Source organism: Neofelis nebulosa, chromosome 7 (genome assembly GCF_028018385.1).
Source record: "Neofelis nebulosa isolate mNeoNeb1 chromosome 7, mNeoNeb1.pri, whole genome shotgun sequence".
NCBI classification, from domain to species: domain Eukaryota; kingdom Metazoa; phylum Chordata; class Mammalia; order Carnivora; family Felidae; genus Neofelis; species Neofelis nebulosa.
The window spans coordinates 66,473,085-66,498,876 of NC_080788.1; the positions used below are offsets into that span (position 1 = coordinate 66,473,085).

The 25,792-nt window shown below is 41.4% G+C and overlaps 1 protein-coding gene across 7 annotated transcripts in view; it reads left to right on the forward strand.

Annotated features, from left to right (window-relative positions):
• Window positions 1-25,792, forward strand: part of MEIS2 (Meis homeobox 2) — a 209,679-nt gene that overhangs the window by 56,929 nt on the left and 126,958 nt on the right. For all 7 annotated transcript variants that reach the window (XM_058738261.1, XM_058738263.1, XM_058738258.1 and 4 more), the window contains one exon: window positions 7,754-7,899. In XM_058738261.1, the coding sequence (XP_058594244.1) occupies window positions 7,754-7,899 (146 nt within the window). The remainder of the gene's footprint in view (window positions 1-7,753; window positions 7,900-25,792) is intronic.

Here is a 25,792-nt window from a genome sequence, read left to right on the forward strand (position 1 = left end):
AGTAAAAATGAAGAGAAAGGACAATCCAAGCCAAGGGGAAAGGACTGAAGGCGTGGAATCTTGAATGATCCCTAGGCTCAGAGAGGTCTTTGAAATTCCACAGATGCTTCTATTTCAAAGTTATAATTAATTTGACATTTACATCCACAGGGATCAATAACGATCCTATCTATAGATAATGGCTATACCTGTTTGGGTAAAATATGCATCTGCTTGTTTCGTGGTTCATGTTTACTTTTAATTTTTTTTAACATTCATTTTTGAGAGATAAGAGTATGAGCAGGGGCGGGGCAGGGAGAGAGGGAGACACACAACCAGGCTGTCAGCACAGAGCCCCACTAGGGGGCTCGAACTCACAGACCATGAGATCATGACCTGAGCCAAAGTCAGACACCTAAATGACTGAGCCACCCAGTGTCCCCATTTATATTTTAAATGTGCTGTCACCCACTGTCCCCTTGGAACATCAGTGTTACATATACAAGGCCTTGCCCTTGGAGTTTGTTTCTGGGGCAGTGAGTGCTTATCCAGAAGCAAGATTCCCTTTTCATTCTCTCGTCCTCTGAGCAGGTTGAGGGAGAGGATAGAAGACGGGAGTGTGGGCTTTGGAGGACTAGCACGCTGGGCCACATGCTAACTATGTGACCTTTGACAAGTCACTTAATTTCTCTGAATCTATGTTCTCTTATCTGTAAAATGGAATTGGTAATAGTTATTTCATTCATTTGCTGTGAAAATTACATGAGGATTGGAACACTGCAAGTGCCCAATGAGAGGGACTTGTGATAATGAAGATAATGAACGCGACAGCCGTATTGATAAAGAAGAGGGGCCTGTATTCTAGAGATAGAGAAATGGGTAGAAAAGAGACCACTCCATTTAACATTAAATAACACCATCTTAAGAACTCTGTAAATTTGTGTGTGTGCGTGCGTGCACGCACACGTGTATCATTGCAGGCAAAAGTATGCAGTTCATCTATAAATATTTTTGGACACTTGTGTACAAATTGGTGATTTATTTGAAAAAGATACAACACAGTTTATATACATATAGGTTTATGATCACATACATAAATATCTATGTATTCATGAATATACCTAATTCCTGGAAATAGATTGTTTAGAAAGGGTGTGTGTGTGGGTGTGTGTGTGTGTGTGTGTGTGTGTGTGTATGAAATTAGTGGATTTCCATTGCACACAATGAAAATGATAATGAATATAGTGCATCTCTGTTTAGCAAAATAGGGGGTGTGAAGCCATGTTCTTTCAGATGAGATGTCTTTCTTTTTTACAGTATATATTTTGTGTGAATGTATTTAACTATGAAACCTGGTCTAAAACTTGGTGGAGGGAGAATTAAATAATGCATCACCAACTTACTCAAAAGAGCTCCAAATGCTACCAACCAACATGCGTATTTACTTGTCCTGATACAAGATTCAGAGGTCAGTTTTAGATGTTTGTTAATTGACAGTACGGCAAATGTCGTAGCAACCTTATTCTAGCTTTAAAAAAGTGACTTTGAGGCAGGGGGCTATATTGTCTTAATCACAGTTCTGTGAAGTGTTTAATAGCACTGCACAGAGCTCCTGAGATCCTTACTGTGTGGACAGTCAGTTCTCAAATATTTGTAGCCATCTCTAAGCCCTGAAGGTCAGTCTGGTGTCTCCACTCGGATGACAAGAAACCTGTTTGGAGAAATCCTGAGTCCCAAAGTCTGTTGCTGTACTGAGTATATCCAAAGCCCTTCAGGCACTGGCTTACTTTTGGGAGAAAAGTTTGTACATTTCTCTTTGAACCTGGACTAGCCCAGACCAACTCTAGCTCAGTCCCAACTCCTGGGCCCTATATCTAATCTCTTCTCTGCACTTAGAATTTTACCTGTGGGATGAAACCTTGCTTAGATCTGTCACTGATAACAGGGTTCAAATGAAGTAATGCTTTAAAAAGTGAAAGATAACTTGCAATAGTAATGTGAGAATACCAGTGGCCATAACACTGGACTTGAAGTTACCTGGATTCTAGTTCATTCTAGACCACACATAGCTGTGGAATCTTAAGCCATCGCCTAAACTCCTGGCCTTATTTTTCTCACTGGCAAAAGTCTGTGTTTTATTTTGTTTTTGTTTTGTTTATGGAGAGGAGTGGAGTAGTTAGAAAGGTACAAGAGGATGGACCTTCTTGGTTGCTGCATTGTAGTTCTGATAGGGCAAGAGGGCCACATCCTGGTGATATCAGACTCATCATGGCACATCATCACTGTTGATATCATTGCTTTATTCCAAGTCAAGAAATGGGTGCCTAAAATATAGATAGATTTTTGGCTAAATGGAATAAGACAATGTGCCAATGAAAGGAAGTGATGTCCTTTTGCCTGCATAGTTTTTATGACCTACAGTTGTATGGATTGGGAATTTCTGCTTTAGAATCATCTGAGGATTCACTGGATACACAGCTATGGATATGGATTTTGCCTATACCTGGATACCCATTACCATGGATATCCCAGGATTTAGCTTCCTACAACTAATAAACTGTCTCAGTATTGGTCTTTAGGTAGGTGTAGATTGGGGCTGCTTTCCAGAGCAGTGCCCTGTTCTGAGCACAGTGTGCTCAGCTGTGGAAAGTATGTGTGATTTCCTCCAGAGCCTGGGTGTAAATCCAGCCACAGATGCTCTCAAAATACCTCAGAGTCTTAAAACAGGAAGAAGACCCAGGGATTAGAGTCAGGCCTTCAGACAGCAACCGCCAAGGGTAGCAGGTTTAGGGGGTCTTCAATGTGTTCTTCAGCAGCGCTTCCTAAACTTGGGTGGTCATTAAAATCACTTGGAACACTTGGTAACATTCAGATCATTAGTCCCCACCCCAGCGACTCAAATTCAGTAGGTCTGGGAGGGTCCAGGGATGCGCATTTCTCACCATTTCTTTGCCAGTGCTAAAGCTGCCGGTCCATATTCTGAGAGCCAGTGTTCTAGAGCTTTTTCTTCCTTTTTATCTCTCATCACCAGAAGGTCAGGATGGGGCTACATTCTGTTGGCCAGTAGATGTGATAGAGAACATAGTGACTCTTCCGTAGTGAGTAAGGCCTGGGCCACACTGTAGTTGCTCCCCATGCCCACTGACCCCATGTATGGGGGTAGAATAGACTTGTGACTACCTACCTGTCCTTTAGGTTGCATTCTCTTTCAAATTAGAAGGTCATCTAGTTCAGTGGCTTCCAAAAGCCAGTTTGAGAAACAATGCTAGGCTGGTTGTATAAACAAACCCAAGGAGCTTGTTAAAAATATAAATTCCTTGTCCCTGCCCTGGGATATTTTGATTCTATAAATATAGGATAAGGCCTAGAGACCTGTGTTTTTAACAATCTCCCCTGATGGTTTAATCCACTTCAGAGTTGTCTGTCTATAGGCCTTAAATATTTCTTTCCGTGGTCACCCACAATACATTGAAGTAATGCACCACTTTTTGAGTATCTTTGCCCCCAATTTAGACTGTGCCCTTAGAGAAGGGATTAGCAACCTTTTATTTATTTTTTTATTTTATTTATTTATTTATTTTTTTTAATTTATTTTTGGGACAGAGAGAGACAGAGCATGAACGGGGGAGGGGCAGAGAGAGAGGGAGACACAGAATCGGAAGCAGGCTCCAGGCTCTGAGCCGTCAGCACAGAGCCTGATGCGGGGCTCGAACTCACGGACCACGAGATCGTGACCTGGCTGAAGTCGGACGCTTAACCGACTGCGCCACCCAGGCGCCCCGGGATTAGCAACCTTTTAGAAGAAGAATTACATTATTTTTTGCTGTGGTTTTTCACAATCAGAGGTGGCAATGCTAGTGGGATGGCTGGTGGTTCAGCCCCTCAAAAAGGCCCCAATGCACCCGGAGTTCTTTTAAGAAGCACCATTCCTGGCATGTTAGAAGTGGCTGTGTGCACACAGGCAACCCAGCCCCTTAGGCACTATAATGAGCGCACTTGCCCCAGTTTGGGATTGTCAGAAAGAGGAGAGGGTCCTCGAATAAGCTCATGTGTGAGTTCAGCTGTTCACTCACCCAACAGACAATCACTGGGTTCCTGCTCCAGGTCAGACACAGAGGTGTGCTCTGAGGATAAAAAGATAAACAAAAAACAGTTCCTGCCCTCAGGATTCCACACTTTTGAATCTTAACTTCAGATGCTGAGATGGACGCTATCACCTCATATACCTCCTTTGGCTCACACATCTGTGCTGATGTATATAGCCTTTTCGGCACAGAAACTCATGTGGCACAGGTGCCAAGGATTGCCAACTATCTTACACACAGCCTTAAAACAAGAAAACGATGTTGACTTTAAGAGTTACTAACTCGGGCATCATCTGCACAATTTTATTTTAGGTTGCAGATCACACAGTTTTCTTTCGAACTGTTTCTTTATGCTCTTATTCCTCCGCACTGGAGTTGGTTCACAGTCCGTTGGAGCAAAAAAAAAATGGTATTTATTGTGTTTTTTGGAGAGGGAAATTCTGCTCTTTAAGGAAGTATAGACACTGATATTATTTTTATTTATTTATTTTTAAAATGTTTATTTATTATTGAGAGACAGAGAGAGACAGACCGTGAGCAGGGGAGGGGCAGAGAGAGAGGGAGACACAGAATCTGAAGCAGGCTTCAGGCTGTGAGCTCCAAGCTGTCAGCACAGAGCCCGACACGGGATTTGAACCCAGGAACCGCGAGATCATGACCTGAGCCAAAGTCAGACACTTAACCAACTGAGCCACCCAGGCACCCCCAACACTAATACTAATTTTAAAAATCTAATGTCTAGTACCTACTTATTATAAAAACAGACACATTTTTCTTTACAATTATTTGTTACACTGGATCCAATTTCAAATATTTTACAATACATAAAATGGACTGCTTTATATTAAAATTCATGTGATGCTCCTGCCTTTTCCCAGTTTGAGTCAGTCATCAAAGAATGCTCAATCTAGCTATATATTTTTTTTCTTTAGCTAGATAGTTTGAAGGTGTTACCAGCCCTCTTTGCTTTTAAACAGGAGAAAATGCACTGTGGAAATTCCGTCTCTCATTTTTAAGGTCATTGATTGGGTTAAAAAGACAAATGCCTTTCTTTCTTTCTTTCTTCCTTTTTTTTTGGTTGAACTTCCTTCAATTAAGCCATTAACCTTTTAAAATAAGTATATTCAAAAATCTATCAAAAAAAGCTAAATGAGATTTTAACAAAATCCTGACAATTTCAGCTTAAACATATACACAGAAACCATATGTGCTTAGGAAGAAATATATACACACAGGCATTGTTTACAGTGTGTGTTTTTATATTTGGAAGACATTGAAGGAAGAGCCATTCCATACATACATTATCCACAGTGTACATCCAGATAGCCCACATAGATTTTTACATTGAGAGACAAAGATATCTTTATCCACAGTAGGTAGACAGACAGACTGACTGACTTCAAACTTGGACTTGCAGTGTGGGTTTTTTTTTCCTCATCTCCGGGTACTGCTTTTCAAAATTGCCTCGGGCTACAGAACAGCACCTCAGATCCCCAAGGCCCACTGCCTGGCTCCTAATAGCCACTCTCCATCTGTGTCACACGAACAGCTGATGAGATCGCTCCAGCGTCTGTATTTTGGAGAGCACATCCACCCAGGTTAAAATGCTAGGGTTGCCAAGGAGCAGTCAGAAGCCATTAGTGTGGGTGAGAATTTGCCTTGCAGCAGTTCCTTGGCATGGTGGAAAGCGTGTACGCGTGTCCCTGCTCAAGCTTGTGTGTGTGTGTGTGTGTGTGTGTTTCCTTGTGCAAGCGACCCCTAGTATACACGGGTGTGCAGATGAAGACAGATGTAGGTGAAGACTAGATTCCATATATTCAGTATTCAAAAGTCAAATGCCTTTTGTTTCCTTGTACTCTGATTCGTTCTTTGACTATTTGGGGTCCTTTTGACTTTTTTTTTTTTTTTTTATCATAACAGACGGCAAAGAAAAAGAGAACAGCAACTTCGGGGTCATGCTCTAGTGTTTGGGCAGATGGAAGGGAGCTGCTTTGCCTTGGGGCAGGGTGGTTGTAATGAAGTGGCCTGTCAGTCTGTAAATAGTGAGGGTCATCTCTTCCATGTGATGGAGGGTATCACATTGCAGTGAAAATGGAAATGTCAATAAAATTAATCTGCCAGCTCTTTGCTGTGGCTTTTCTGCTTTTCTGGTCAAAGAAGGTTGAAGGGTTTTTTTTGTTTTTGTTTTTTTTTTTGGTGAGGAAGGAAAAGAACAGGTACAGGGAAGCCCACGGAGCAGACCCAGAAGTTAGAAGGGGAGGGGCCCGGTGAGCAGGACGTGCTGGTGTGGCCCAGTCCAAGAGGAAGGAACGGGTCTGGGAATGAGTTGGTGGATCTATAACATTCCCCGGGAAGCTGCGGAACGTCTAGCTCAGGCTACATTGAGCACAGAGTTTATTGTTTTAGGCTTTCTTGGACAAGGTTTTTACTTAGCATGGGATTTATGGCATTTACTGCTAATGAATGTCTATTCTTAAATTACAAAAACCCCCATCTCAGTGCAATTCCCAGATGTCCTTCCAGGACCCCAGCTTCTTAAACACCAGCAGGGAGCATAAACTCTCCACTTCTCTGTTTTCCTCTTTCGTGTGGCTCCAGGCTAATGATGTGCAAGGAAAACACAGCCATCTATAAAGCCCCAGCGCTGTCCCCGTATTCTTCATTTATTTTGCATTTGATTATGCCACAAGTCGGATCTTGTTTCTTTCCTTTTTTTAAAGTTATTAGTTCAAATATTAATGTAGGGATATGGCATATATTGCTGCTCTTGATTGATGCCTTCCCAAAAACAGGAAGACGTGCTCGTATGAATTTTAAGAAAGTAGGGGTCCTGCAATGCCTTGCCAGAAGAGTTTTTCAGATACATAATTTAGATGCCCTCCAGGCAGGCTTTCAAGGCATTTTTGCTGGAGGGCAAGAAAAAATAACTATGACTGTTAAAAGTAAATGATTTTTGCTAATGCACAATTAATGCCGGAGAAAAGCACAGAAGAGAAAGATGTTGATAGAAACTTCTGATTAAGTGAGCACCCTACCTTCATATGTGTGTGTGTGTGTGTGTGTGTGTGTGTGTGTGTGTGTGTGTGTATAAATGATAATGATCATGATCAGTGGTGCAGAGAGCTAAAAGTTTTCATGTCATGCAAATGCCGAATGCAGGGTCATCTGAGGAGTGTGTGAATGTGCGTGCTTAGGAGGTGACAGTTCTAGGAGGGGCTGAGCAGGCAGTGTGTTATGTGCAATGAACAGTGACACAGTTACTGTCACCTATGCAGGCAGCCTGGAATATATAGACTACAGAACATTTAACTTGATTACCCTACAGTATGTGTTCACTATGGGCATGGGAGTGGATTTTCACCGAATGGGTTTTCTGATGGCGGTTTTCCCACATTGGATTCCATAATTGACAAAGAGCTACTGCACTGTGTCAAGCGCACAATTATAATTGAATTAATGATATGGGCGAGTGTGAGACACACAAAATTAACATTTGAAGAGGCCTGGTTTAATTTTGTCTTTTACATATTTGTGTCTCCAATTATACTTTAATGAAAGAGAATATACCCGCTTAATGGATTTCTTTCAACAAGCTGAGCTGAGCTCATCATCAGCTGCACATTGTTGTTGGCACCCTTTCTGTGTTGCCTCTAATGTGTTTTTTCTTCTTTTTCTTTTTTTTCTACCAGGGGATGGTTTAGACAACAGTGTAGCCTCACCTGGCACAGGTGACGATGATGATCCAGACAAGGACAAAAAACGTCAGAAGAAAAGAGGCATTTTCCCCAAAGTAGCAACAAATATCATGAGAGCATGGCTGTTCCAGCATCTCACAGTAAGTCAAGATGAAAGCGTTTTTGCTTGCTTTGCCTTCTCCTAGCAAACTTTACAGGTTGATACAGATTTTTTAAAAATCAGGTGCCTATTTTCCCTTTCTTGAAATCTGATGACGAACACAGCAGCTAAGATTTTGTCAGCCTTCACTATCCAAAGAACAGCCTCTAGAAAGGAGGAGATTTTGGTTTTCCTAAGCCAGGCACAGACCTTATTCAATGTGGTCTAGGGCCCTCAACAGTATATGTAAGCAAACTTGTTATTTATGCTACAAGGTGTGAGGGCAGCTTCAGATACGGCAACTGCAGACAAGGGAAATGGCTGTGAGGAGCTCACAAACCCATGCGCACCGCTGATTACAGTCTTAACGAAAGCCATCTCCTCTAGGAGGCAAAAAAAAAAAAAAAAGCACCTTGCCACACGCATGTCCAAGCTCATGGTATCAGGTGCAAATGTAATCGCTGGAGCAGCTTGCAAACATGACACGTGTTTATGTGACAAACACAGAAGGGCTATAGGTGCTCCAGAGCCTTTGTGTGTAAGGTGGAGATTAAAGATTCTTTTTCAGCTCTTCAAGTCCCTTTTCTTAGAAGCTAACCCTATTCACTTCTGGGAAGAGATCAACCATGCAACGTTTTTAAAGTAACAGTTTATCTCTGTCCTCCTGTCTGCAGTGGGTTTTACGTGTCCCTGTGCACTATTGACTCTAAGACTCTCATGACAAAAAAAATCACGATGTATTTTTACAAGGGAACTAGGCACTCCTGTTTTACTGTTCGTTTGGAGATTCTGGGAAAGTGGTAAAGACGTCAGAGGCGGTGTCTTGCTATGATATTGTTTTCAGGCCATTCTATTTAGGTAAATGCTTAAATATAGAGTAGTGCATTGAAAACCGAAGGTCTTCTTTGATTCTCTAACTTGTGTGTTGCCATGCTGAATGACATTAGTTACAGTGTCATGGGTCCAGGACAAGGTTCCACTTTTATTTATGGTGGTGACTGCTGATCTGCTCTTCCAGCTGGGCTACAAAGGGCAAGGGGTGGAGTGGCGGCAGGGAGGGGGGAGAGATAAATTCACATTCCTAAATCGGCCATTTTGATGTAAGGACATTAGTAGCAAACGAAGGTGTATCGATCTGGCCCGTGGTGTCAGGATTAGAGGGGAGAACCAACGAGGCTGCCGTGGTAGTGGTTATTCTTGCCTTGCAGCCATGGCCATTTCAAAGGTCAGGGCCCTGCACTGACTCGGCTCAGAGGAATTAGACAGAACATGCAGTCTCTGGGCTGATTACTTAACCAAAGACAAAATAATGAGTCCTAAGCAAATACTGACTAATTGAAAGGGCTGTAAATCCATTACATATTGGTCAGGGATAATCAGGAGTATTTAATCACTTTTATCTATTCAGGAGCACTGAAGCTGCAACAGCAAAGCCCTGAACCTTGCCATGCGGCTATTATTCTCATCATTATCAAAATTACTTCACAGCTGTTCTTTGCTACATCACCTCAGCTGGAGATTTACTAACCTGTAAAATGTTTTTAATTTGGAAGTCGAGTGAGTGTGAGGGGAGGGGTTTCTCATTTTTAACTGAAGGGTTGTTTGGTTAGAGTAGCAAGTTAGAAAGGCAGGGCAGGAGCACATGGATGGCAGGCAAACAGCTTGCTCCCCACTAGCTCACCTGTTTGGTTTCCTCCCTCCGTCTCCCTTCATGCCCAGCCCCTCCTGGCCGAAAATAAAGATTTCAACAACTGCTTTACAAGCAGGCCTCTCCATGTTATTTGCAGCCCCTCAGTAGTCAAAGTCAACACCACAGAACAGCAGAACCTGCGAGAATTCAGCTGCTCTGTTTACCAGTGAGGAAACTGAGGCCCAGAGAGGGAAGTGATTAACTCAAGGTCAGCCTGCCACCAGAACCCAACCTTGCTTGTCCCCTGCGCTGTGCTTTTCCCACAGCACTATGAAGACTTTGCTAAAATCATTATCCCCTCTACCAGTGGCATATAAATCTCACACAACCTCTGCCATCAGTATACCCAAAGTCAGAGGGGGAGGAAATATGGAGAAGCAAAGTGCGTTCTCTTTGTTGTTAAAACTTCCTGCTCCCCCAGCCTTTCCCAGTAGAGAAGATTTGGCACCTTTCTCTTCAAGCCGACTCTCTCTTTCACCACCTATATTCTGTGCCTTGAAACTCCAACGCTGTGTCCAGAGCTCTTGCTGGACCTCCTGCTTGGTCCTGTCGATACCTTGCCTCCCACCTCCCTGTCCTGAACTGAACCCACCATGCAGTGTGGCCACTGGTGAAAAATTGTGGGTGGCTGGGGATTGCTGGGCACCCCTGGTGGCTTGGCTGTGCAGGGGGCTACAGACCGACCACAAGACCTTGTCCCCACACTGAGAGTGCTTTCATATAGTTAAAGGAACTCAAGACCTTGTGCAGAACTCTCCAGCCAACTGAAAATTTTAACGAATGTCTGTCTTTGGAGCAGGGAGAAAAGAATCAAATAGCCTCAGCCAAGCAGTCGGGAAACCCGCATTTTGAGTTCAGCTCTCCTCTATGCTAGCTGAACCTCAGTGAGTCCATTAAGTTCTCCGGACCTTACGTGTCCCCAGTTTTCAAGCGAGAGGAACACAGTGCAGGGTCTCCACACTGCGGCCTCCATTCCTGCACCCACAGCTCTTGGTTCAGCTCTGGAGCACGTAGCCAGAACACTGTTCTGTCCCAGTCTCTGATCATCCCCTTTCTTTTTACTCTCTGTGAAGTGCTCTATTTTTCTCCCTCCTCCCCATGACCTTCTTTCACAACATGCCCCTTTCATTAGTTTCTCCCAATGGCTTTGTCTCCCAGTCGTTCTCTCTGCTCCCCTCCCTTGCCTTTCCTGCACCTCCCTTGTATCATAAGGAAATTCTCCTCGGCTTTCTCTTTGAACAAATTTTCCCTCTTCATCCAGATTTTACCCCAACTGCAGAGAAGAGGTTCAGTAACTTTGATGAGGATGGTCCTGTAAAACTTTTACTTTCCAATCTTTAATGAGCTGAAAGATTTACTCAGCTATAATTCCGAGCTCAGAAACCAAGAATAGAGACCCCTAACTAGCGACATGTTAATTTAGACTTCTTTTCTTACATGCACTAACAGGCATGAGGAAGTCCTTGGAAATAGAGATGCCCACTATATTTTTCTGTCATTTAATTAATTTCAACTTTCAAAGTGAAATGTTGGCTCTAGCTCACTGAAAATAGATGTAGTCTAAATTATTATTTCATGTAAATTTCTTCACAAGTGCATGATTCAGTGTGCATTCCTCCATTATTAGTCTCTTTAACATTATTTCAAACTGGTTTGTTCTCTTTTGTGCGGTATGACCTGTTCTTGTATTACAATAATCCCCGATGTACCCTTTTTTCTTTCTTTTTTTAAAAAGAAGCTAATTGAATTATCTCATTATTTTAATTTGTTAAGCAAATGTATTTTGCATCTCAGGATGTGTTCTTAAAGAAGGGGGCTGCTAAGGCTTTGCCCCCTGAATGGGCCATTGGCCCATTTTGACATTCATGCATTCATTAACTAGCAGAACATAAAAGAACTCTGGTTGTATTTTTTTTTCCAAACACCCAACCAGCACGGAGCAACTTTTTCCAATAAGCCACAGGGGTCTCTCTACATATGTTCTCAACTGCATGCTATTGTCACCTATTCTGAATACCTCAAAAGGCCCAGAGAAAAAAGAACCCCACCTCAACAAAGGCCAACTGTAGCAATTGTTAAGTCTTAGTCTCAATATGACAAAAATCATTAACCTTCAGTTTTCTTGGAAGAACAAGTTCCACTACAACTGTAACAGTTAAAACAGTCTCAAATTCCTGAGCACCACCGACTTTAAGGAAAAAACTAATAAACTTGCGGCTCATTGATTATATTGAAGGAAATATTTAAACTAAATCCAAAGTGGCATTAAAAAAAAAAAAAAACATTTGATGAATTGAGCAATTTCCATATTCGGAGTTAAGCACTTTGAATTTAAATTTAATCTGAGTCTAAATAATTAATTTCTGGTTTCTAACTCCCAATTTCCAAAATGTCTTTTAAAAACCCCCTTCAAAACACTCATCATAATGTTAAAAAAAGTAAGCTCATATATATTTGTGTTACTAAATATATATATAAATATATATATTTTAGCTATATATATATTTTTTAGCTATATATATATTTAGCTATATATATATATATACATATATATGTATATATATATAGCAATTCACCTGCTGAAAATGTTGTGTATACTATTACCCCCCTCCTCTATTGGTTGATGGCTCTGTTTGGCTTCTCAGACTAAGAAATCTAGTGAAGATTGAAGAAAGAATCTGTTGGAAATGTATGTGCTTTTGCTGGAAAGTACCCAATGGCAAAAGAACTTAGGGAAATCCTAGGGAAGTATATTCCTTTCACTAACACATGGAGATTATGGTATCATAAAAGTAAGCCTGCCATTACAACTGTTTTTATTTGACTTCAAAGATAGTTAAAGAAAGAAAACAGCAAGAAATAATACCAGGGCTAACGGTTTATTCATAACCATGAAACACTCCTCCACGCCAAGAAGCCCTTAGTGTGCTCAATTAGGCTCTCAGGCACCTCCACTTGCCACGTTCGAGAGCTTTCTAGTTGTGCTGCAAAGAATATATTTGATCACGGAATGAAAACAGGAAGTGCTCCTATACAAAGACACTGCTTGCTCATACCAGTCTCTAACTAAAGGTTTTCTTATTTGAAAACACGGGGCTAAAGCTCACACTTAGGGGATGTGGGACTTCTTTCAAAGATATGTGTACAGAATCAGAAGCAAATTTACTTTAAAGTGATGTCATATCACATAGCCTTCTTGAAACTGCAGGGTCTAAAAACTGTGCCCTTTGTTCATGGCAAAATGCTTTACTCCTCTCTCCATGTCTGGTGGTGAGGGAGAGTGATGAAACCTGCCTTTCACGTGTTCAGTCATTTGGCTCCTCGTCCATCAGAGATTGTTCTATGGGATTTTGTAAATGTCTCTGGTAGTAAAAATGAGTTTTAAAGTTTATCATCCTGCAGAGACAGTGTACCCAAGTTATGAGTAAATACAGCTCCATGTTACATTAGAGGAACACGTATCTCTTCTCCAGTGTGTTCATAAAGACCATGTGACAGTTAACTTAGTCATCTCGAATTTTTTCTTGTACCCACACATACATGCACACGAGAGACAGGAGGAGAGACGCTGACTTAAACTATTCTGCCTTTTAATTAGTTCTCTTCATCATGTGTAGACCTAGATGGCTCCTTTTTTTTTTTTTTTTTTTTTTTTCAATGAGGTGATCCAGTGTCAAAGTTAGCAGCACAGGGCCTGGGTCTGGGGGAAGTTAGATGTGTCCTACTCTAATGGAAGGGAAACAATACATGTCCTTTCATATGCTTTCCAGGCATATGATTCTGCCTGTGTCATGACTCTCAGTTATTCATTATCAGGGGCAAAGCAAAACAAAACGCAGGGCCTGGAATCAGCAACACAGTCGATTTTTGATCTTGAGCAGTTACCCTCTCTAAGCTTCGTTTTCCATATCTGTAGAATGGGGATAATTCTAGAACCAACTTAGTAAGGTTGTTGCAGGGATTGAATAAGGGAATATAAAGCATTCAACCCTATGCCTGGCTCTTAGAATAAATATGTAATATAATTCTTATTTTAATCTAGCTGAATGGCTAGCAGGAGGCTTTGACCAATGGAACTGGGCAGCCAAAGTTACCACTTACTTTCCTGGTCTGTGTGAGATGAAGAAATCAGGTTTTGCCAAACAGATCCCAAATGTCCCGGAGCAGGAGAGAACATCATCTAAATTATGCTTTCTAGAGCCATATAAACATTTGACAACTGCTCAGTTCTGCTAAATGATAACATCAGAGAGTACTGGTACTAATGAACTGAACATCCTGGTGAGCCTTCTGGGATAGAGTGCGATAGAGGTGAAGAAGAAACTGGTTATGGAACAGTCCAGAATGTCTTATCTGGGGCCTGGTTTTGATAGTATAAATGCTCCCTTTCACTGTCCATTATGTGAACAGAATCTAGAGTCTCCTGCTTCCTCAGAGTGTTAAAGTCTAGGCTGTCTAAGAGACAGCATGGTGTGTGTGTGTGTGTGTGTATATATATATATATATATATATATATATATATTTTTTTTTTTTTTTTTTTTTTTTTTTTTTTAAAGGGCCACTGAATGTGAAGTGAGGAGACTTGGTTTGAGCTCTGTAATCTTGGGTAGGCTTGTCAACGTCTGAACCGATTTCCTTACCTAAAAACTAAAACAGTAAATATGTGTCCTACTTAGCTGTTTGGGTTGCTGTGTGGTTCAAACGATATAGTCAGTTTGGAACTGTGATGTGCTGCACAGATTTTGGATATTTTGGTTTTTTGACTGTGTGCTTGGGTTTCCAGCTGCCTAAGGCCTCTAGTAGTAAGTACCTCCTAAAATCAACCAGGATGAGAGATCTGGTGCTGCCAACCTCGTTCATGTCTACCCTGGTGTCTCTCCTTGTTCATTCCACAAGGGCATCCATGGAGACTCTCTCTGATCATCGCTATCATTAGATACCTTTCGAAGGGCCTTGAATGGTTAGTTGAATCAGTATTCCATGGACATTAGTTATTTCTCCTTGAAAATTCGAGCCTTTATGATTCTGAGATTGAGCTACTTAATAGCAATTGCTATAGGCCACATTAATACCAAATATAAAATGTTGGACTTACTTATGCAGTGAGAGATGGCCTCTCTCACATTCAGAGATACAGATGAGTGCTGAATGCAAGTGGGGCTGTTGGGCTGGGAAATACTTATGCGGAAATGCATATGCAGAACACACAGCTGAAAAACACCAGCAGAGAGGGCTTCCCACAAACATGCAGCAGAGTGAGGCTGCCCCTAGTTTTAGCCTTTGCATTGTTTTTCTGCTTGCCAGGAGAAAACATCTGTGAATTATTTGAATGGAACCTTATACTGGAGATCGTCTGAATTGGTGTCATCTCTGTTTAATTTCAGGAAATGATGTCACAATGCATTAAATAACAATGCTGGGTGATTTATTTTCCCATGGACATGCTGTCCTAAGCATTCCTCTTCCCTTGCAATGTTTCCAATTAACTGTAAGCTTGAGTGTTCTTCCCATTTCATAATGATTTTGAGGGGTGGGGGCGGGAGATGGGGGTGGGAAGAGTGGTAATTTCAGAGGTTGCCGAGGTTCAAAGCTAATGGCACATCCATCATGTCCTTATTGGGACAGGGAGGGTACTGAACGTCGGGGCTGTGATCACCAGTGTCAACCTACAACAGTGTTGGTTGGTTTTAACGAATGCCTAAAAAAGAAAGCCTGAATGTTCTGATCCTAGCTGTCCAAAGAGCCACCAGATAATTTTAATAGTGACCTGCATACTGTAGCTTCTGTCTTTATCAAAGTTTCTATGCACTCCCTTCTTCAGTAAAGAATAGAGGACATAAGTCAATTCTGTGTGCCATCTGTCGCTGTTTGTACAATTTCTCAAATTAAAGAGACAGGCCAAAAATTTAATGTTGTGTTGAATCCTAGAAGCTCCTCTAGAAGAAATAAAATTGCAACTAAATTTATTTTATCTCTCTTGAGGGAAAAAAAAAAATTGCATGTTGCTGTGTCAGAACCTTTTACTTGGAGTCCCCACTTTAGTGTTTGGAATTGGATTCTCAGGGATTCTGCACGTAAAGACTGATGCGTCCGGGATTCAGCGGTCCTTGTCCACATTCTGAGTGACTCGGAGGTCAGGTCCCCAGTACAGTGGTGGTGGCAGTGGGCTTTTGTGGGAGTGGATGAGGTGTGTGGTCTCCTCGATGCACAAACATCTGGTCAAAATATTTCAAAAGTATATCAAGCAATCCCATTAAAAAAAAAAAAAAGTTCAGCTGAGATAGATTAAGAAAATCAAGTCCCAGATTATGAGCGAATAGCTGACAGACACATTTTTAAAATGAGCGACTGAGAAGATTGAAGAATGAAATGCTTATTAAATTACCATCAAAAAGACACTAAAATAATTATTAGCTCAAAGTTTAACACCCAATTTCATAAAATATCACTCTAAGTATAATTGTTTAAAAATACGTTACAGAATTCAAAGAGGTGGAGAATTGAGGACCTTTGAATAAAAGAAAATAGAAGGCATGTGCATATCTGAATATTCAGCTATTTAAAACCTCCAAGAATAGAGTGCCATTAAAGGCTGTTAGTGAAACCCGTGAATATTCATTCAGATCATAGGGAACATTTCCATTTCCTCATTCCACACGACCACCACCACCACCACCATTTACCAGTATATTCTGTGGAGAGGTGGAGTTATTAGAACTCAAGGCCAAGTTGACTGGGTTATGAGCACACTCACCATCCCTCAGCTTTGCTGCAGGACAGGGTCATAAAGTGACCTTCGTGTTCAGGATTAATTTTGATTTTAGAGGGGCGCCTGGGTGGCTCAGTCGGTTAAGCGTCCGACTTCAGCTCAGGTCACGATCTCGCGGTCCGTGAGTTCCAGCCCCGCCTCGGGCTCTGGGCTGATGGCTCAGAGCCTGGAGCCTGCTTCCGATTCTGTGTCTCCCTGTCTCTCTGCCCCTCCCCTGTTCATGCTCTGTCTCTCTCTGTCTCAAAAATAAATAAACATTAAAAAAAAAATTTTTAAAAAAATTTTGATTTTAGAGACCACTGCTGCACAGACTTCAGAGGACTCCTGAAAATGCCCTCCCTTCTCTGTGCTGGAGTCAGTTTTTGCAATTTGGAACAGGTTATGAAGTGTAAAAGGGATACGTAGCCCTACTGTTCCTGTTGAGAAGTAGTGACTTGGGTGGGAAACATTAGGTTGCTTGAGTGGAATTTGCCTTATTACACTTATGTGCTGCGCACCACTTTCTAAATTGATTGGCAGCCGTTGTTTACAGTATGCAGAATAATCACTGGCACCCTTTAAAGGTGTATTATCCTCTTAAAACATAATAGTAATGCCATTTTCATGCTTTTACATTTGCTATTCATATTTTGAACTGCCGAGTCCCAAATCTGCCAGAACTGATTTAAGTTGTTTTTATCTAATAGTGGGTAAGTTGTCAAGTCACAATATAATGGCAGATAATTTTTCTTAAACTATAGTTTTACTTCTTGGTTATATTAGATAACATGAATATTTGTTGAATTTGACTTGATTGTCCACAAAAAGAAAAAATTACAACTCAAGAGATTATTATTGTGGGATTCTGAGATGACAAGAAATGAAGAGGATAGTATTCTCTCGTTATTCTGAGCGTCATAGAAAATTAACATGAGCCACTAATCCGTCCCCTTCCAACCACCAGCCTCTCAATTTACAGATATATGATTTGTTTACCATAGCCAGGTAATGAAGAGCCACTCTTCATCCACCAAATCTCGTTGCTGCCCTTAATTTTAATACCTCAGCTTTTGTGGTATTGTATATATCTCTCTATATATACATATATCTATATATATATAGATATAGATATATAGATCAGGATATATTTCCTTTTTTTTTTTTTTTTTTTTTTTTTTTTTTTTTTTTTTGAGAGAGAGAGAGAGGGAGGGAGGGAGGAAGACAGTGTGAGCACAGGGGCAGGGCAAAAGAAGAGGGAGAGAGGGAGAGAGAGAATCTCAAGCAGGCTCCATGCCCAGTACCAGCATGCAGCCCTACGCTGGGCATGATCTCATGACTGCAAGATCATGACCTGAGCTGAAATTCAGAGTCAGATGCTTAACCAGCTGAGCCACCCAGACACCCCAGATATATTTACTTCTTGAATCATTCTCCTACATTTACATTTATTTCAGAATTAATTTTGAATTGGAAATATCTGGCAACTCCATAACTAATAATTTAGGAAAGGATAATCCCATGACTCCAGTCATACTACAGTTGTAAAATGGCTTAGTTCTTACCCTGGACACGTGGTAGGACTGTGTCATAAGCTGACAATAAATAACCCAAGTGTACTGGGGGCGGTATTACTCTAGTCTTTCAAAAAGAAAAAAAGGTTTTATCAATAGAAGAGATGAATGCTGGATTATTCCCTGTAGGTTTGGTAACATGTTGGAACTCTATAAAAGCAGCCTTTTTTTTCCCCAGGGTGAAAAGTTATAGGTTCCATTTCAGTGTTTCAAGATACCTGCAGGCAGCCCATGAGTTGTTACCCTTGTTTTAAACCTTCCCTCACAATGAATTTAAAAAAAAAAGTGGTAAGAGGGCATGGGCAATATGAGATCATTATTAGTCGATTGTGGATTTCTCATTAGTTTCTAGCAAACCGTAAGTTTAGACCTGTACGGCAAATCCCCCCAACTACTCGATGGCACTTTGATGAAGACCCTTCTTACCACCTAATCCTGAGACTTTTATGTTGGTGAACTGCTCAAGTGATAATCAAATATGATTATGTGAAAGCCATCAGTTTTTAATATGACCTCTGTTACCAGCCTGAGAATCGTTTCAAAACAGTTTGAAAGTATCTACTTATTTATTTTTGCAGAGCAAGTTTAAAGAAAAGTGTGATTTGGGTTTTACATGCTTGAGTCTCTTGTCAGTGTCTATCCCAAATGCCCCCCTCCCTCCACTTATTTTAAATGTGTACATAGTTAGTTAAGCAAAAAGGAGGTGCTTTACTCCTCCTCAATCTATAGTTGGGCCTGATTGGGGTAGATAGTGGAAACGTTTGGAATTAATAAAAGAATTGGTGCTTTCCCTACCTTTGATGTGGAGACAATCTGTGAATTTTTTTGTGCTTTACAAAAACACAAACATTTCAGGGCAAGGAGGAAGAAATTCCTACTGTTCAGAAGAACGCACGCACACCCATATGCACGCCAGAGGCAGCAGAGTTAGGATCAATTTGCATCTTATTCTCAGCTCAGCCTTTTGCTCTCTGAGTTATCCTGGGCAAGTCATTCAATTTTCTGAGCGTGCTTTTCTCACCTTGTTATTCTAAGAGTTAGGTGAGATTAGAAATAGGCCTTTGAAAAGGGAAGAATACTATGCAAGCATATTCATTAATGTTTTCATATAGTCCCCTGAAATAATTAATTTGCTCTGTCTTAGCTCCATGAAACCTGAACTTGGGCAGGGGTAGAAATACTCTTCAAAGGAAAATATTGTACTTATTTCTGTTGCCCTAAATCTGTTTGGAATGGGAATCAAATGCTACAGTTAACATGATGTGTACAAGGAAAGGACAAAAGCCTTATGGGCCATTCATACTGTTATAATGGCACAGTTATAATGGCACTGTGAGTGAAAGTAATTTTTTAAATTTCTAAACTCAAACTTGAGAGAAAGAATGGGGTGAATGATAGCAAAGAAACCTCACAATGAACTTACTCCCACTTGTATGATTACAGATTTGGAACAAGCTCCTTGGGGATTTGGACATCTTTGTTCTTTGTCCATAAACTCTTCATCCTGAGAATTAACCGGTTCACCAGTCTGCCACTTTTCATGCTGGCCAAGCTGGTGGGGATGAGCAGCTTTGCATCTCTAAATCCTATGAGAGACATAGAATTATCTCTTTTCAAGAAGAGACTACGGAGGTTATTTTATTTTTTTTCCCTAATATAGTTTCAATCTGGATGGTAAATCAGACTACTTTTGATTCTACATCCAGAGATTTGTGGATGCCACAGCCCCTAAGACAGACTCCTGTTTAGCTAAAGCATAGAATATATATGGAAGAATAGTGGGGAAAGCTTGGAAAGGTATACTGAGGCCCCAGGTTTAGACCCACAGCCCAGATATCCAGCGGGGGAGCCTCTGTGGAAGTTAGAAATGGTGAAACCTGTGGTTTAAGAGTTGAGGTTGATCTTTGCAGAAGCAATGCTTGGAACTCTGGCACTGGATAAAGGTAAGTAAGGAAAAGAGCGCAGAAAGAAGGGGTTAGTGGATAGAATCTTTTTGAAAACTCCATTTAAAGGGAAGGAGAGAGAAAGCAATGAGCAGAGATAAAGAAATCAGATTAGTAGGAGCATAATCAGATCATGTGAAACGAGAAAGTTTCAAAGTAGAGGAAGTAGATTCTGCAGAAAGATCAAGGACAGTGGTGACTAAAAATAAGCCTTCAGATTTGGCACTTGGAAGTCATGGTCTACCTTTGAATTCTACAAACTGAGGAGGGAGCAGGCAAAGTTGGAAGGGAACAAAGGAAGGACAGAGGACAACCGTGGGAGTGGCAGGCTTAGCCGCAGGGGTGTGGTAGGTGAATCAGGTATTGCATTGGCAATGGGAAGGGAGCCGGGGTGGAGGGGTGGAGAGAATGACAACAGATAATGCAAGGTTCCAAAAGAGGAAGCCAGGGAGGGTGGAAGTCAAAACACAGGTAGAAAGGTAGGTAGGAGACAGACACCTTCTGTAAAGAATAGGAAGAAAGTTGAGGGAATTCAGAGATGAGCTTCTCTAACTGGATGAGAAGGAAATGTGGAGAATGTGATCAGGAGTGAATTAGGAAGGTGCAGCAGTGAGGCCTTGGATCGAGAGGGCCAGGCCGGAATGGACCCTCTCTGCACCATTTCATCCTTCCACAGGCAGAGCTCAGGCACAGAGGGGGAGGAGGGGGAGAGCAGATGACAGGAAAAACCTACATCTGAGTGAGAAGGAGAGTTTTAGCGAATTCTTGAATGGCTGGCTAGTAAGTCAGAATTCTGATGAGCTATTCTTTTTTTGGATCATGTCTGAAAAATGATTCTGCAGTTCATATGAATAATGAAACAATTAAGAAAAGTCAAGATATTTTTGGAAAAGAAAAATTAGGGAGGTCTTGCACTATTATTAAAATAGATTATAAAGCTGCGTGATAGGGTACCAGCTACCATAATAGGCAGAACGATCATTTGAACAATTATATAAGAGTACACACAGCAATCCAAATAGATAGTTATTAATTTTCAAGGCATCACTTTAAATCAATTGAGGAAAAAAAAGTAAGTTGGTACTTGTTTTTTTGGTTAATGGTTTAACTGTTTTTTAAAAAAAACAATCAGTACTTTCCATCAAAACAAGTTCTGCATTTAAGAGTTCTTTGAAGTAAATATAACTATTTTTCTTTCTTTTAACTTAGTAAAATCCTTCCAGAGCATAAAAGCAAAGGAATTCTAAAGAAAAATGGTGGTAGGTTTAATTAAACAAAAATAAAAATTAAGAGCTTTTGAATGTCAAGGAAAGAGCAGACATTAAAATGGCAAATATAATAAAAAATGTTGAAAAAAAAATTAAAAAAAAAAAAAAAAGAAAGGGGGCGCCTGGGTGGCGCAGTCGGTTAAGCGTCCGACTTCAGCCAGGTCACGATCTCGCGGTCCGTGAGTTCGAGCCCCGCATCAGGCTCTGGGCTGATGGCTCGGAGCCTGGAGCCTGTTTCTGATTCTGTGTCTTTCTCTCTCTCTGCCCCTCCCCCGTTCATGCTCTGTCTCTCTCTGTCCCAAAAATAAATAAAAAATGTTTAAAAAAAAAAATTTTTAAAAAAAATGGCAAATATATATGTGGCATGATATAACAGGCAAAGGATTATTAGTTCCTTAATAAATAAAGTGTACAAATCGATAAGGAAAAAAGTACAATGAAGGCACAGATGAATAGGTCCATTCACAAAAGAAGAAATACAGATGGCCAATAGGCATTTGAAAAATGTTCAAGGTAATTAGTAACCAAATCAACTTAAAAATAAGCAACATAATATCGGGCTTTTTTCTATCAAATTAAGAAAACCCCAAAACAATATCTAGCACGGTCCAGAGTGGAAGGAAATTATCTGCCTTAATAATGACAATAAAAATTTGTTTAGCCTTTCTGGAATTTAAACTTGTAATATGCATTACTAGTCATGTTCTTATCCTTTGATCCAGTAATTCAGTTTCTAGGAGTTTATTATAAAGAATAATAAGAAACATATACAAAATCATGCAAAATGAGGTATGAAGATATTATTTATGACAATAAAACATTGAAAACCATCTATATTTCCAACTATAGGAGACCATAATGGAATATTATGGACTACTATGTAATCATTAAAAATTATATTCTCAAAAATATTTTGAGGTATGGAAAAAATCTCTCAGTGTATTATCAGGTAAAATAAAACAGATAAGGCAGTGTTTATCGTGTGATTCTTCTTTTGTGAATGCAAATATATATGGATATACACACAGAAGAGCAAATGAAATGTTAACAGTGATTATCTTTGGGTAGTGAGGTGTGGGTGACTTCTTTTAGTTTCTTCTTATACTTATTTGTATGTTTTAAATTTTCTGTAAAATGTGTGCTATATTTATGGTACAAGACAATGCATTTATTCTAATAAAGAACCATACTAGGCAGGGAGGCTAATGACATTGGGAACACAAGGAGCCCACTGAGAAGTTACAAGTCCAGATGAAGATTAAGAGGCAGAATAGAGAAGCAGGGCAGGTGCATTTTAAGGTCTGTGATCTTGGAAATGCAGTATCTCTGCTTGATGAAATCCAGGGCTGATGGAGTAGAGACGGATGACATTGGAATTATGAGAGGCAAGATGTTTGAAAGGTCTTTGTCATATATATTGAAGTCTTCAAAAGTAGAGGCAAGCAGTGGGGTGAAGAGGAACCTTCTAGCTTGTACGGAAGCCATTGGGGAAAGGGGAGGTGTCTTAGAGGTGAACATTCTTCTGGCAAAAGTGATGGAGAAGAGTGACAGCAAATGCCATGGACTTCATGAGAAAAGTGGGTGGAAAGCTTTAGATCAGGGGCTGAGAGAGAAAGTAAGAGAACGGAAGAGAGGAAGGTCCGGCCTCTCTTCCCTGATACCAGAGGGACTGGTAAGGAGGAAAAATGGATAATTTCAGTGAGAGAGTGTCTTGGTTCAGGCCACCATAACAGATACCACAGACTGGGGTGGGGATGGTGCTTAAACAACAGAAATTTATTTTTTCATAGTTTTGGAGGCTACAAAGTCCAGGATCAAGGTGCTGGGCAGCGTCGGTGCCTGACCAGCGCTCTCTCCTTGGGTGGCCAGTGGCTCCCTTCCTACTGTGTCCTCACACTCTTTGGAGTGTGTGAGGCGGGGGCCAGATCTCTCTCTCTTCCTCTTACAAGGCCACCAATTCTGTGAAGTTAGGACCTCACCCTTACGACCTCATTTAACCTTAATTCCCTCCTAAAAGCTCTTCAAATATCATGGCAGCAGAGATTAGGGCTTCAAGGTAAGAATTTTGCAGGGACACAGTTCAGTCATAGCAGAGAGTTGTTAGGGAGAATCCTATTTCAGGCCAAACTCAAGTTCCAGAAAGTCAAGGATGTGGAAGTTACGTCTGTGGCAAAGATCAAAGTTATTTCTGTTCAGTGACACAGCAGGTAAGGGCGAGGGCAAAGAGGCAAGTTAACTTAGGACGTGGGGAGACCAAACAAAAGGAGCACAATGCCAAGACTCACGAGTTAGGATTGCAGGCCTCTGCTAATAAAGCTGTCTGGGATACTGTCAAAGACTGGGGTAGAGGAACCAAAATAAAGATCCCTAAAACGTCTCCCCAGAGCACCTGGGTAGAGGAGGGAAGGAGGAGCCAAGGAGGCAGTGCGGGGACAGCTCAGTCGCCTAAAATAAACCACAAATAGGCTTCTTATTTTGATCGTGCTTAAGGTTTGTTTGATCTAGCTGTTTTTCTTTAGAGTTCAGTTTTACATATGTTTCCGCGCCCCAACCAGCTTGTGTATTTTCAAGATTTTTTTTTTTTTTTTTCTATTCCTTCTTCAGTGTTTAGATCAGGGAAGGGGAAGGACTAAAGGAACGGTGACCAGTGGTCGGCAGACAGGCTCATTCCCTGGTTTGTCAGGCTGTGCTCTTGACCCTTCCTCAGGACCTGTGATTAATACACGCTTTGTAGAGGAGACTTGGCGAACCCCGCTCGCCACAGGACTCAATTCATAATTCACAGCGAGCAGGAGGAGCTAGGTCTTTGTGGTGGCTTGTTTGCTCTTTGCCGCACACACAAAAAGCAATGCGTTCTGACCTTCACTGTTATCTAATCAGGAAGTAGACAGTCCTGGCGTGTGTGGAGCCCTCCTAGGGCTCTCTACAACTGTAAATTATGTTCAGGCTCCCCGGATCTGGGGCACGCCGCACTTTACATTACTATTGTGTATCTTAAAATAAACAGCATCGCAAGCTGTTTATTTTGGTGTTACTATGTATGCAATTTTAAAACAGTGGTTACTTAAACAAATGTCTCTGTTCCCACAGCACTTGAAAGCCAGTGTTTGCTCCTGTGGTTTTGGGTTTTGTCACTCCTGTTTGGATTATATCTGAAATTCACACTGAGCAATCAGATGAACCAGGCAGCGCCTAGACAGGACCTGTGATTGGGCCCTGCCCTTTACCACAGGCAGCCCTCGTCCCGCACTTCCCACACGCTCCCTACCCTCAGGAGCGCCATGTGCATAAGCACAAGCCTGAGATTGTGTTTTCTCAAAGCGCTCAGTTTATCTCCATGAGTCATCTAGAGGGTCCTTTAAGCTCCTAGATGCCGTACAATTTAATTGGATAAATGGTATTGTGATGCTTCTATCCTGAAATGCTACTGCCAGATACTCATTTAAAATGGTCGTTCATGGGGAGCCTGGGTGGCTCATTTGGTTAAGCACCCTACTCTTGAATTTCGCTCAGGTCATGATCTCACAGTTTGTGAGATTGAGCCCCTTGTTGGGCTCTGCTTCAGAGCCTGCTTGGGATTCTCTCTTTCTCTCTTCTCTGTCTCTCTCTCAAAATAAATAAACATTGGGGCGCCTGGGTGGCTCAGTCGGTTAAGCGGCCGACTTCGGCTCAGGTCACGATCTCACGGTCCGTGAGTTCGAGCCCGGCATTGGGCTCTGTGCTGACAGTTCAGAGCCTGGAGCCTGTTTCAGATTCTGTGTCTCCCTCTCTCTCTGCCCCTCCCCTGTTCATGCTCTGCCTCTCTCTGTCTCAAAAATAAATAAACCTTGGGGCGCCTGGGTGGCGCAGTCGGTTAAGCGTCCGACTTCAGCCAGGTCACGATCTCGCGGTCCGTGAGTTCGAGCCCCGCGTCGGGCTCTGGGCTGATGGCTCAGAGCCTGGAGCCTGTTTCCGATTCTGTGTCTCCCTCTCTCTCTGCCCCTCCCCCGTTCATGCTATGTCTCTCTCTGTCCAAAAAAAAAAAAAAAAAAAAAAAAAAAAAGTTGAAAAAAAAAATAAATAAACCTTAAAAAAAATTTTTTTTTTAAATAAACATTAAAAAAATAGAATTGTCTGGGGCGCCTGGGTGGCGCAGTCGGTTAAGCGTCCGACTTCAGCCAGGTCACGATCTCGCGGTCCGTGAGTTCGAGCCCCGCGTCAGGCTCTGGGCTGATGGCTCGGAGCCTGGAGCCTGTTTCCGATTCTGTGTCTCCCTCTCTCTCTGCCCCTCCCCCGTTCATGCTCTGTCTCTCTCTGTCCCAAAAATAAATAAAAAATGTTGAAAAAAAAAAAAAAAATTAAAAAAAAAAAAAAAAAAAAAATAGAATTGTCATTCGTGTACTGTAGGTACATTGCATATATTCCACTGACACAGTTGGGAAAAGATGAATGAGAAGGAGGGCAGTGGACAAAAGGGACATAAAGATAACTAAAGTTTTGACTTGCTCTGGGACTTGAGTCTTGATGACTCCTCTGCATACAGAGGTGAAATAGGAGATACAGTGGGTTAGTAACACTCACGAGACTTGTGGGAAGGGCTTTGGTAACTCACAGGAGGCCACTTACCAACACTGTTTCTTTGGGCAAGCTATGTAACATGTCTACGTCTTAATCTGTAAAATGGGTAGGATTGTT